The 13,315-nt window shown below is 43.8% G+C and overlaps 1 protein-coding gene across 2 annotated transcripts in view; it reads right to left on the reverse strand.

The window, feature by feature from the left end:
• Positions 1-245: 245 nt before the first annotated feature.
• The window catches only part of INTS4 (integrator complex subunit 4), a 111,748-nt gene continuing 98,678 nt past the window's right edge, over positions 246-13,315 (reverse strand). For both annotated transcript variants that reach the window (XM_053925291.2, XM_045181788.2), the window contains 5 exons: positions 12,014-12,073; positions 9,788-9,947; positions 9,427-9,570; positions 4,179-4,299; positions 246-659 (listed from right to left, as the gene is read on the reverse strand). In XM_053925291.2, coding sequence (XP_053781266.1) covers positions 481-659; positions 4,179-4,299; positions 9,427-9,570; positions 9,788-9,947; positions 12,014-12,073 — 664 coding nt within the window. In that variant the 3' untranslated portion in view covers positions 246-480. The remainder of the gene's footprint in view (positions 660-4,178; positions 4,300-9,426; positions 9,571-9,787; positions 9,948-12,013; positions 12,074-13,315) is intronic.

Here is a 13,315-nt window from a genome sequence, read left to right on the forward strand (position 1 = left end):
TGAGATTTATCAAGATAATCACTAAGTTACATAATGTCTAATAACTGGGGTGTACACCTCAAACTAATATAATCATGTATGTCAACTCTAACTGAAAATAAAATATGATTAAAAAATGATTATGACTTTGCTGACTGGTTCTTTGGAGATGGCTAAAATTTGGATCTTTGTTTCAAACCTGAGGAATGGAAGCATATGGAGTAAATGTTGATTTTATAGCCACACAAATTACTTTAAGGACCATCTTGGTGCTTTTTCAACTTTATTATAGAGAGTGATGGCGAAGAGGGAACGGACTGGAAGGTTTTGTTTTCTTAATGCAAAATAATTTATCTTGTGTGATACAAGATGACAGTATAAGGGTCACTTGTTTCTCCTTAGGCCTACACACCATTTCCAGGTGAAGTCCTCCAGGCTTCTGGCTCACTCTGATACCCAAGAAGGGCCTGCAAGGCCACAGGAATAGAGACTGCTTGTGACTCAGCGCCTTGCGGGTTTGGGCATTATGTAAACTTTTACAGACTTGCTGAAGGGGATGGTGCCCTCGATGCTGGTTTCCACCTGGGGTGGTATCTCGCCCCCATCGATCCAGGGGGACTTTGGAATGCGTGAGTTGGAGTTGTAGGCCAGCAGCAGCCTCACTTCCACCTGGCATGGTTCTGGAAAAAAAGACAAAAGAAATCTTCTATGACTGGGCATGGCTAGGAACTGGGATAAAATGTCCTGTAAAAGCAACATGAAAGATGAAAGCAGCAAGGCTTCAAGAACATTTTTTCATCTGTCCACATCCCTTCCTCCCTTCCATCAAACAAAAACACTTTCCCAGCCTGCATCCTCTGAGGCTGATCCTAAGCCTGCTTCTCTGCCACCACCTCCTCCTCAGGTGTCTGTGGGCTCCCTGCAGCTCAGAGCCATGGCTGCTGAGGATGAGAGAGCAAGCTAAAAATCTTCTATAAAGGTCTCCCAGCCTCAAGACAGAGGCCCACAAGGTACACCCATGTGGCTGATTCTCATGCCCAGATAATCATGCTCTTCCTGCGCAGCTGATCTCAGGCCTCAGGGCTGCGTGTACCACAGACTCTACCATTCTAGTAGAGAAGAAGCCTTTGATTTGAAAACAGTCCTCACAACAAATTCTCCCCAGTGAACAGGAACACGTTTCAGGAACCTAAAATCATGTCATTAAACTTTTTGTTCTATGATGTGACATTCCGATACTGATCTGGTGTCTGCAGGTGGCAGGCCCCAGTGAAAGTAAGACCTCCGTCAAGATGATGACCATTTGGTTTAAGAGGAAGAGACAGCTGCATGGAGCACAGAATATGTTCTAATAGAGTCTGTGGGCAGGATTGAGGATTGAGCCCAGGAAGGCCTTGGAATAGAACGTGTGCTCTGTGCAAAACACATAATCCCAAGAATTCTTACCCTGCCACGCCATGAAAGAAAGACTCATAATCCCAAAAAAGTTCCAAGGCTGTGAGAGGTTCTGAGTGATTGCCTAAGTCCACACCAGTGACAGACTTTGGGTCCAGTTCACAAACTGAAGCAATTAATGTTTCTATTAACCATGTGGCTTCAATAAAGGAGAAGGGGGAGAGGGTTTCAGAAAAACCTAAGGTTAAATGCAAAGGCTGGGAACAGCACAAGCTTGGGATGTCTTCCTTAATTTTGTGCCTGGAGCAAAAGGTCCAAGTATTAAAGATGAGCCCAAGGCTACAAGTTCAGCTAGCAGGAATGAGGGCTGGATAGATCAAAATGATCACGGGCAGAGGTCCCAGGACTTCTCAATGCCCCTCCCCCAGACCTCTTCCTACCTTCTCCCTAGAGATGAAAGCAGAGACTGAATTGCTGTCCTCAGTGAAGGGAAAGGTTGGCACTGCAGGCAGCCAGAGCAACCCAGCCAATCCCAGAGAGCAGCCTAAGCATCACCATTTACCAGGGTTCATGTGGTGTGGACATGCTTCTGGCTCACACCACACCTTATACCAGCCTCAAGTGTATCTAATGAAACCAGCATTGCTCTCTGGTACCAGACTCCAGTGTCAGCTCTCCCACCGTTTTCCTCTTTTGTCCCAGATGGCTGCTGCCAACCTCTGAACCCAGCCTCAACTCACAGTACTTTTAGGAGCTAAACCCTGGTAAGGTCAGAGGACACAGGAGCACCTAGTCATTATGCCTTCCCCACCAGCATGTGGTAAGACTGGCAATTCAAGTCACTGCCATCAGAAGAAGGGAGAGAGGAAAGAAAAAAAGAGGGAGGAGACTGGGAGAAGGAGACAAAAGATCATCTGGGACAAAGCATGCAACCTACTTACCATATTCTACAAGAATCTCTTATGAGGTAAAATTCTTACTCCCATCTTGTAGATAAGGAAAATAAGACAGAGAGGTAAAATAACTTTGTCAGGATCACACAGCAAGGGAGGCAGAATTCGCAACCTTGTCTTTGTGACTCAAAGCTTCTGACCTGGCAGCATCCTGCCTCCCTGAGGAGAGGCCGCTGGCAGGGAGCTGCTGAGGGTCTGGATGGAGAAGCTCCCTACCAATACCAGGCCCCACCTCCTGCATTGGCTGAAACAAGGCACAGGCACATTCAGAAGGTTTCACTGTAGGGTCCCAGGTCAGAAGTGCGGTATACTGGAAAACTAAGGGGCTTGGGGGTTAGGGAACTGAAGTGTCAGCCTCAGCTGGACTGGTAAGTGGGCCTCCATTTATTCACCCTAAAATGAAGACTAGGATACTCATCCCCCCCTCCCAGAAAGTTGGTCTAAAGATTAAATAAATTTTAATTGCACATTTAAAATTATATACTCAATTTTCATTTGTTGAGCACCTACTACAATACATGTCAGATACTAGGGACACAGGATACAGAGGGATACAGAGGGATACAGAAGTAAAAATGAGCAAGTCCTCTGCTCTAGAAGAACCTACATTCTAATTGGAGAGAAAGGCAGTAAACAGATGAGAAAACATCCAACATCACTAAGTGCCATGCAGGGAATTATGAAAGAGATCTGTAACAGTGACTGGGTAGCAACCTCTCAGAGGCAGGTGATCCTAAATGAATTTCTCAGGACTAGTGCCAGGCCCAGGGTCACTCGTCCCCCCAGGGGACTGCCCTGACATGCAGCAGCACTTCTTCTTTGTTGAAAACTTTATAAAGTCATCTGTAACTACCATGTATGACCCAGTGATACCCCTGAGAGAGGGAAACCATTAATAAGGACATTCAATAGTTATTGGTATATTTTAAATTACAGTAAAAGAAAATTCCAGAAAGCACCTGTTTCTAAAATAAACCAAGTTTGGTGGCATTAAACACTTTCTTCAGTAACAGCTGTACTCCTGAATCATCCTGAATGACTCAGGAAATACCAGCAAGGCCAATTCTCCCCCGCATTTTAGGTTCTGCTGACTGAGACTTCTTTTAAAGTTTCTGAAGCAGTCTTACTTAGGTTTGAAATGTAATGTCTTTGCGCTTGTGTTCTCCCATTTTGTTCTCCCAAATTAAAATAAATACTTATGCCACTTCCCAGTGTTTCTACAAATTACCGAGGCTCCATTCAGCCACCGTACGGGAGGGCAAAGCATAAGCAGACCAGGCCATCTTGCTTTGCGTTACCCCACACACTAGCCCATGTGGGAGGGGAGGACAGTAGCTGCTGTCATTCATTTTATTTGATTTGGGAGCATGAACTGCATTGTTCATATACAAAGAGAATGAATGACTTCACATTTTTGGTAATAAATATAAAATTCTTTAATTTTCAGACAGAGCAATCCTCAGAACTAACTAGTAGATTGAGAATTATCATCTTCATTTGAAAGGCGAGGAAGCATTTTCAGAAGGGGGAGTGGCTTGTCCAAGGTTATGCAGCAAGTCAGAGGCAGCGTTAGGACAGGAAGACAAGAATCCTGGTACCTAGCCCCAGGGCTCTTTCCGAGAGACTTCATTCTTTTATAATCTGCATTATCTTCTGATAAAATCTTGTGCCTCTTGCAATCAAAGCAATGCAGCAAACTGAATGTTCCTAGTTTGAAATTTTAAGCTCCCTTAGCAATCAAGCACAATCCTCAGCAGCCCTGATTCGACCATGCAAAAAACCAAATGCTTAGGGGTGGGTGTGACGCCAAGAGAGTATTTTCCTGCCCACCTTGGCCCACTGACTCCTTACCTGTCCAGGCACTGTGGGAGAGATACACCTGAGTGATGAGCCGGTGCCGCCCTGGGCCCGGATTCCGGAAGTCTGCAGGCTTGGGGTGGATCATCTGAGCCTGGCCATCTGGATATAAAACCTAAGAGGTGACAGAAATGAGAAGAGGCAGAAAGAACCATGAGCTTTCAACAAAATGGCTGGTGACATCTGTTGTGAAACCCCCATCAAGAGGAAAAGAAAGGTAACAAGAGCCTTCACCAAAGACTGCTCATTGAGGGGAGGGCGATGCTCCTGGCATCGTTAGACCCCTGCCCCAGCAAGGAGCAGTGTTTGGTACATGTTTCCTGAGTCCAGGGTGAACAAGCAAGAGTGATGAAGTGTCTCTAGAAAGTACAGGACAGGTAAAAATATTAATCCTGACGTCAAAAGCCTTCCCAGGCACCGCATCAGGATGACTCTCGCCCTCCCTGGCTCTGAGTCACGTCACGGCCCAGCTGCCATCGCCGTCCACCAGTGTTAAGAGTAATTTGTAACTGTATTCACTCCACTGGATTATTAGCAGTTAGGAAGCTCTTCATCATTCTTTCTGCAGAGACAGTGCTCAATGAAGGGTCTGCTCAAATCACTGACCATTCTTCAAATCTCATAAACTGTCACAGACTTCTTCCCTCAGCATCTCAGAGGCCCTCAAAGCTATCTGTGGAAAGGGTATGCTATACTGCAGTGTACAAAAAACCAGAATGACAAGTGAAGCTTAACCTAGAACCACACAGAACCTGTGCCATGTAAATTATATTGACAAGGTCAAAGTAGAGAAGTGAATGGGTCTTCCAATTTGAACTCTGGGAGGCATGTCTCAGAGCCCCTGCCCCATAATCTCACTTCATCTCTCAGATCTTAGCAACACCCCCTTGTCCCCCACTCTACCCTCTTTTTTAAAGCTGCTATTCATCACTCTATCTCCAGGCCCCAAATCTATACTGAAGCAGAAAGATGTAGGTATCCCAGCTTCCTGATTCTTGTTATCTTTAAAGACAATACGTGGGCTTCATTTTTTAAGAAGGAGGGACAGGGGAGGGCTGAAACAGTAATGAGCATGTCAAAGAAAATGATAAAGGTAGCAGAACCTCTCAGAGTTGTCAGCAAAACTGCCCTTGATGAAAGTGCCTGACCCCTCTGTGAAATGGTCACTGGAAGCCTGCCTTCATTCCTCCCAAGTGCAGCTTAGAAATCTGTGGCCCATGTAGGTGAGGGGAAGAAAATGGCCAGTATGAATTATATTCCGAATTTCAGAAAAACTAAAAAAAAAAAAAAAAAAAAAAATTACACCTCCTCTATCACCAGGTGTAATTCAGACACCTGATTTGGGCTAACCAAAGTGCTACTGAATAAAGTTCCTACATTCTGCTTTAAAAAAATCCTCATCTGAGGATATATTTATCAATTTTAGAGAAAAAGGGAGAGGGAGAAACATCAATTGGTTGCCTCCCATATGTGCCCTGACCAAGGACCGAACCCACAACCTACGTATGTGCCCTGACTGGGAACTGAACTTGCAACCTTTTTCTTTTTAACTTACATTTTATTAATTATGCTGGAACAGTTGTCCCAATTATTTTCCCTCTTTGCCTGCCTCTGTGTGGCACCCCTCTTCCCTCCAGCAACCCCCACACTTAGTTCAAGTCCATGGGTCATGCATATAAGTGCTTTGGCTTCTCCATTTCCTATACTATTCTTAACATCCTCCCATCTACTTTGTACCTACCAATTATGCTTCTTAATCTCTGTGCTTTTCCCCCATTCTCCCCCCTCCCCTGATAACCCTCCATGTGATCTCCATTACTGTGATTCTGTTCCTCATCTAGTTGTTTGCTTAGTTTGTTTTTGCTTTTTTTAGATTCAGTTGTTGACAGTTGTGAGTTTATTGTCATTTTACTCTTCATAGTTTTGATCTTTTTCTTAGACAAGTCCCTTTAACATGTCATATAATAAGGGCTTGGTGATGATGAACTCCTTCAACTTGACCTTATCTGGGAAGCACTTTATCTGCCCTTCCATTCTAAATGATAGCTTTGCCGGAGAGAGTAACCTTGGTTGTAGGTCCTTGCTTTTCATCACTTTGAATACTTCTTGCCAGCAAAGTTTCTTTTGAGAAATCAGCTAATAGTCTATGGAAACTCCCTTGTAACTCTCTTCTTTCTCTTGCTGCTTTTAAGATTCTCTCTTTATCTTTAACCTTGGCATTTTAATTACAGTATGTCTTGGTGTGGTCCTTTTTGGGTCAAACTTGTTTGGGACTCTTTGTGCTTCCTGGACTTGTATATCTATTTCCTTTGCCAAATTAGGGAAGATTTTTTTCATTATTTTTTCAAACACATTTTCAATTTCTTGCTCTTCCTCTTCTCCTTCTGGTATCTCTGTGATTTGGATGTTGGCATGTTTGGGAATGTTCCAGAGTCTTCATGTTCTCTTTTTTTTTTTTTTTTTAATTTTCTTCATTCTGTACTGGTTGACTATTGATTTTTTGGTTCCCTGTGTATTTTATTTCACTTAGTGTAGACTTCATGTCTTCCCTTATGTGTTTGCCATACTCAGTGAGCTCTCTAAGCATCCTTATCACCAGTGTTTTGAACTCTGCATCTGATCGGTTGACTCTTCATTTTGCTTAGTTCTTTTTCAAGGGGTCTTGTTCTGTTCTTTCACTTGGGCCATATTTTCTTTGTCTCCTCAATTCGGCAGCTCCCCCCCCCCCCCCCCCCCGTGCTTGTTTCTGTGTATTGGGTGGATCTGCCTTGGTGTACCTGTTATGTTGTAAGGGGAGGAGCCTTAGGTTTTCGTCAGGGTGAGGCAACTTGGTTTGCTGCTTTGTGGTGCTGTATGTGGGGGAGGGGCCCGAGAGGGAACAATACTTGCTTGGCTCTTGCCCCATTTCCAGTCACTTCCCGTATGTGACTGGCACCCTTCTAGCTGCTGCCCTGGTGCTGAATCCCAGAGTGAGTGGGTTTGCATGCGTTCTAGGGAACTTGTAGGTTCCAAAAAGAGACTGGTGGCAGTCTCTTCCACCAGCCCAACCCCCACTAGCTTTTACAGCAAGAAGTTATGAGGCTTTATTTTCCCAGTGCTGGAACCCTGGGCTGTGCAGTCTGGCCTGGGGCTGGGATGGCTTGCTCCCCAGGTATCCCTCCTGGGTTTTATCTGCCACAGGTGAATATGGGGCTGCCCGTTCCACCGGCTGCCACTGCACAGTGTCCCCTCCACCCCAGCTCCCTGTTTCTGCCCCTCCTACCTGTCTAGATGAATGTTTCTTCTTTAAATACTTGGTTGTCTAACTTCCACACAGTTCGATTTTCTGGCAGGTCTGGTTTGTTTTGTTTTGTGATCCTTCTGATGGTTGTGCAAGGAGGTGAAAGGTGTCCACCTACACCTCCATCTCAGCTGGAAGTCAATCCCGCAACCTTTGGTGTACAGGACAATGCTCCAACCAACCAAACCACCCGGCCTGTACATTCTGCTTTAAAGAGCTGACACACCTTATTTTAACAGATAATAAAATCCTGACGTAACCTCACGCTCACTGCTACATCCCTAACACCAAAAGCATTGTCCAGAACAGGAGAGTTGTTCAGGCGCAGTGGCTGGATTGGACAGCATTTTCCAATCAACAGAGAGCTGCCTCTGACCAAGCATCAGCTTCCCATCTCCCTGACTGTAGAAGCTTCCAAACAGTTTGGCCATGCGTGTAGTGGAGCTGCTTTGGAGGGGACTTTTGGGTAGAGTCCAGCAGATGACCCTTAAATAATCTCTCTACAATTTTATTTATGCTCAGTTGGTCAGTGAGCTCTTTTTCAGGAAGAGTGTAAAACAATAGTTCTCAATGATGGCTGTACATTGGAATCACCTATGAGCTCAGAAAGAAACAAACAATAAAACCTGGCACCCATGGGCCCTACTCTTAGGATTCTGATTTACCTGGTGTAAGCTGAGGCCTGTACATTAGTACTTTTTAATGCTTTGTGAGTAATTGGGAAGTGCAACTAGGATGAAAACCCACTAACATGTATGTGTATTGAGCAGGGAGGGCAGGGGGGTGCAAATCCCTAAAACAAAAAGCCAACTGCAGCACCACTTTACAGCCAGCTCAGAATTAGTTCTCTGTAGGTCTCATGATTTATAATTCCTGCTGGGAAGCCAGAGGTTTTTTTCCTCTACTGTCACCAGAGGCAAATATTACCATCTTTAAGGCCTGATTCATCCGTACCTTTTCCAGGAAGCTTCCCTTGTCTGCTCCAGGCTATTTTCTGTCCTCTCATTAGACCTGCGGCCTGCCTGGAATGCCTCCCTTTTACACGTATCCTTTGCCCTTACTCATCCTTTCAGACCTCACCATGCACCAGCATCTCCATGAAGCCTTCTTTCCCTCAGCCTCCACCACACTCTCCAAATTAAGTGCCAGAGTATTTTCAAAAGTATTTTTAAGTACATTACAAATGTTTTATATTAGCCAAAAATTAGAAATAATGATGTAGGGGAGGAAAAGTAATTTTATCTCTACACTTCTAGGTTCTTGGCTAGAACCATTTGTCTGTCTTTCCTTGAAACTGAGCATCCTGAAGGCAGGAATTCTGACATAATTACCTTTGAGACACTAGCACTCAGCATGTACAACAGAGTACACATTATTGCACGGATAGAAGGAAGACTGGATGGATGGAGAAATGGGTAGTACTCTGTGGGCTTCACTGCAGACTGTACAAACTGATTAGTATCTGCACATCTCTCGTGTCTCTAATAAACCTGTCTCTAACCTGGAAAAAAAGTACTCCCTAGTGTTAGTTTTCCCCACATATAAATTTTGTTCAACAGGCTGACCCACCCACAGCCTGAAAAGGATGTGTTTGTTGCAGCTTGCTGGAAGCCCTGAAAAGACCAAGTCTTAACTTCACATAATTAGAAGAGAAAGGGCCTGCTCATTTAGTGAACCCTTATACTGGGTTCCAGGGACTTTATATATAACATCTCATTTCAATGTCAACTATTCCTGTTTGTTAGTTGTAGAATCTTAGGTTCAGAGTTTGAGATAACTTGCTCCAGACCACACTCAGAAGTAAAGTTGGGCTTCGAGCGTAGGCTCTTTTCTAAAAAGACTCATTTCTTCTCCATTCCCATTTCCCATACCTCAGGTAGAGATTAAAGGGGTGCTAAAGTTAAATGCGAAGTTCAACACAAAGTCAGTACAGAAGCTCTGTGGGGCCACCCCCTGACCCACCTGGACCTTCACAGTGTTCTGGGGATCCCGCACATGTTCCAGGGTTGCGTCAACATCCAGGGCCACCACCAGCCCGGACGTAAACCGCAAAGGGTTGTCTGACTCGCCCGCTGGCTCAATGATGGTAGCCGAGGCCTTGTGGATCTGTAAACAAAAAGAAAATATAATGATTCTAAAGCCAGGTCATCCCTGGATAACAAAACATGACCTTTGCCTTTCTGTCTCCTTATCCAACACGTGGGCATGTGGGAGCCAATCAGAGAAAAGGCCCTAGCCCAGCTGCTCCCAAGATGAAGACCATCCAGGGGAGCAGCTCTGTCTGGCCAGACTTCACCTGAAGGGGAATGACAAAGTCCCCGACCTGCTCTGGAAGGGGGAGGTGCAGGAAGGTACTCTGCCGCAGCATGGTCTGTAGAATTTTGACCACTTCTGCAGGTTTGGAAGTCATGAGCCGAGGCATAAGGTCAAGAAGTTTGTCCACAAAACTATCCTGCAGGTGGGGTAAATCAGCGATGAAACACCTGGAAGAACAAACAGAAGCAAATAACTATGCATTCATTTTCCACAGGCTGAGCCTCAAACACCTGCCAAGCCCCAAGGCAGGAAAAGTAATGAACTGGAGGAGCTCATGGTTCCCCACTGAGGCAGCCCGCTAGTTATGCCTCAGTGACATGATCATCATTAACTGCCTCATTTACTGAATACCCATTATGTGCCAGGTATATTCCTAAGCATTTTACATTATTTCATCTTCCCGGCCATCCTGTGAACTGTTAGAATTTTCTTTGATATTATAAATTCATTAATTAATTTAACAAATATGTCTTTAGGATTTACCAAGTGCCGAGTACTATTCCAGACACTGGGGACATAACAGTGAACAAAAGAGATAAAAAGCTTGTTTTAAGAAAAAAATAAGAGAAAATTTATTTAGAAAGTCACAGAGGTAGAAGAAGTGAGCTGTAGAAGGAATGGACTCAGGAAAAATGTTACAGGGGCAAAAGTAGGGCCCTTGGAGCTTAGGAGAGAGATCCAAGAAAAACATGCCTGAGGAAGTGGGTGCAGAAAGGAGCTGGTATGCTCCAGAGAGGTAGAGATAGATAGATAGACAGATAGATAGATAGATAGACAGACAGACAGACAGACAGAACAAGCCAGATGCCAAAAATGCCTGTCTTAATGGAGCTTATATTGAAGCAACAGGAGCACTGAGACTCAGAGAGGATGATGTTTCATCAAGGCTTAAAAAAGTTAAGACACTTATTCCCAGCTCAAACTGACTCCACTGTACTTCTGCCTTGTGGAAGGGTAGTCAAAATATATTTCACTAGGGTGGTGACATCAGTGTAGGGACTCATAGGCTAAATTAAGAAAAAGTGTGCAGCTCTAAATAGATGAGGAACTTTAGCAATTCAGAGCTGTCACTTTTCCAAAAATCTCTTCAACCCACTACAAAAACAGACTACCTTAAAGAGTTGAAAACCAAAAGGCATGAACTTAGTGCACATTTGAAGGCAGGATCTTAGAGAGCCAAGCTAGACTCTTCATTTGCTAGAGAACAGCACCTATTGGAGGTAGGCACCTATTGGAAGGGCGGCATTGCAACCTAGCCCTATGGGAAGCTATCATCACCCAAATGAAAAAAGAATTGAGACATGTAGTCATTTAAAGCTGGGCTTGGTCAAGTTCATGGTGACAGGGACAAGGGGTGGCAGAATGAAATATCAGATGTAATGGAGTACTTTAAAATCCTATAGATGTCTTCCTCCTGGTATTACACAGCCAGGACGCCACTGGTTTGGTCACTGCCTGGACTCCCACTTCTTCACCAGGCCTTCCACTCATCTACTGCATCTGTTTTAACTGATCTGTAGCATACAGAACTCTGAGAAAACTATTCTACAAAATAAAAGTTATTTGGAACAATTTTTTTGTGGATTACAGAGAAATATACAAGTTTAAAAACAGTGGTTTAAGAAAAGACAAGTTGTGACTTTCCAACAAGAGTTTATGAGTTTTCCCACATAATACTTGTCTTTTTATGGTCTGGGCTCTGAGTGCTGAATCCAAATGATTCCTGATGGTTTTATTATTCTGTTGCTCTATGTTTAGGTTTGAAACTAAGGTTAAAGAGGTTTATATTCCGCTAAAGAAAATACACAAATTAGGACACACTGCTATGGATAATAGCTTGATTTTGTGGGCTAAACCAAGAATTCTGGCTTGTGATCACTCTTGTGGCTCTGTGAGTAATAGTCTCTGCATAACCAAGATTTTTTAAAAGATATATTTTTACTTATTTATTCTTTATCCTCACCGGAGAACATGCTTATTCATTTTAAAGAGAAGGGGAAGGGAGGGGGAAGAGAGACAGAGAGGGAGAGAAATATTGATACGAGAGAGAAACATCCATTGGTTGCCTCTTGCATGAGCCCAAACTGGGTATCAAACCCACAACCTAGGCATAAGGCCCTGACCAGGAATCAAACCAAACCCTTTGGTCTACGGGATGACACTACCAACTGAGCCACGCCCACCAGGGCCATGACCAACATTTAATAAGCTAGAAAAGAGATGAAATACTTACCTCTGAAAAAAATCCACTTCCTGTAAAAATTTTTCACACATCCCAAATAAGGGGTCAACTCTGTAGAAAACAAAAGTTATTTGCTTGTGAAATCTGCAAACTGGAATGAGGACCAAAGTCCCAGGCTCCTGAGCCTACATGAAAGGAGAATGAGAACATTACACTGTAAAAACCATCTTTAAGGGAAATACAGCACCGCTAATGAACCCAGAGGGAAATATTTGCCCGGATCCCAAGACTTATTCAAATACTGCAGGGCCCATTAGGCTCAATGACATTCAGAATCAAAGACCATCACAGGCCACACTTGGCCCCAGATTCACTAGCATATAGGACAGGAGCACAGCTTGCAGATGGTGCATGTCACAGTCCTCCTCTGTGGGAGTCCTTGCAGCGGCCCATGCAGCAGCCCTCCCACACAGCTATCTGGGAGCTTCGACTCTGCAGCTGACAGTTTGGGTGCAAGGAGATGAGATCTGTATCAGGCCAGTGTGGAGATCTTTCTGGCTTGGAAGCTTCATGCTCCATAGGTGTTAGTATGTCTTGAAACAACCCACAGGCACACCTTCCAGGGTCCCCACAAGGGATATGCTCAGTTACAAGAATCGCTGCACTCAATGAAGCCCAAAGCAACAGGGTCCGCATCAGGTAATTATAGTTCCTTCTAGTCTAGTGCAGTTTTGTCAAGAGACCATTTTGACCATAGCAATGCTACCTAACATAGTTGACACCACCAGGTTTCCAAGGAACAGATCTAGAAAGTTAAGCAAAGGTCAAATTCTCATGCAGTAAGGGGAAAGCTTCTGTTACTACTTTTCCCACAAACACCCACTGTGCTCTTTTCTTTGTCTTAACTTCTTCAGTCTCATAGTACTTAACAGTATTTTATTACAGTAAAAACTCACTGCATACATAAATAATCCAGGCAACACACTAGGCCACTGGAAGTTACTAATCACAAAACAGATTTCTCCTTTTGATCTTTGTGCATTTTCTTTCATTTCTTTTAATTTCTGCATGAAACTTCCCATTTTCATATTATTATTATACATATCAATACATTATTTATTGGAGGAGTAAAGTTCCATTGAAGAAAAACAAATGCTCTTTTCTTTATACAAACTATGTAAGAGAATGGTGCCCAGGTTCTCAACGACCTACTTGAGTCTTTCTACTAAAATGTAAGTTCCATGAGGGTAGGGACTTTGTATTGCTCACCATGTATTATCTGACATAAGCAGTTATTCAACAAATGTTTGTTGAATGAATAAATGAGAAATGGCAAATAAAAATTTACTCTAC

Source organism: Desmodus rotundus, chromosome 5 (assembly GCF_022682495.2).
Source record: "Desmodus rotundus isolate HL8 chromosome 5, HLdesRot8A.1, whole genome shotgun sequence".
Classification (NCBI taxonomy): domain Eukaryota; kingdom Metazoa; phylum Chordata; class Mammalia; order Chiroptera; family Phyllostomidae; genus Desmodus; species Desmodus rotundus.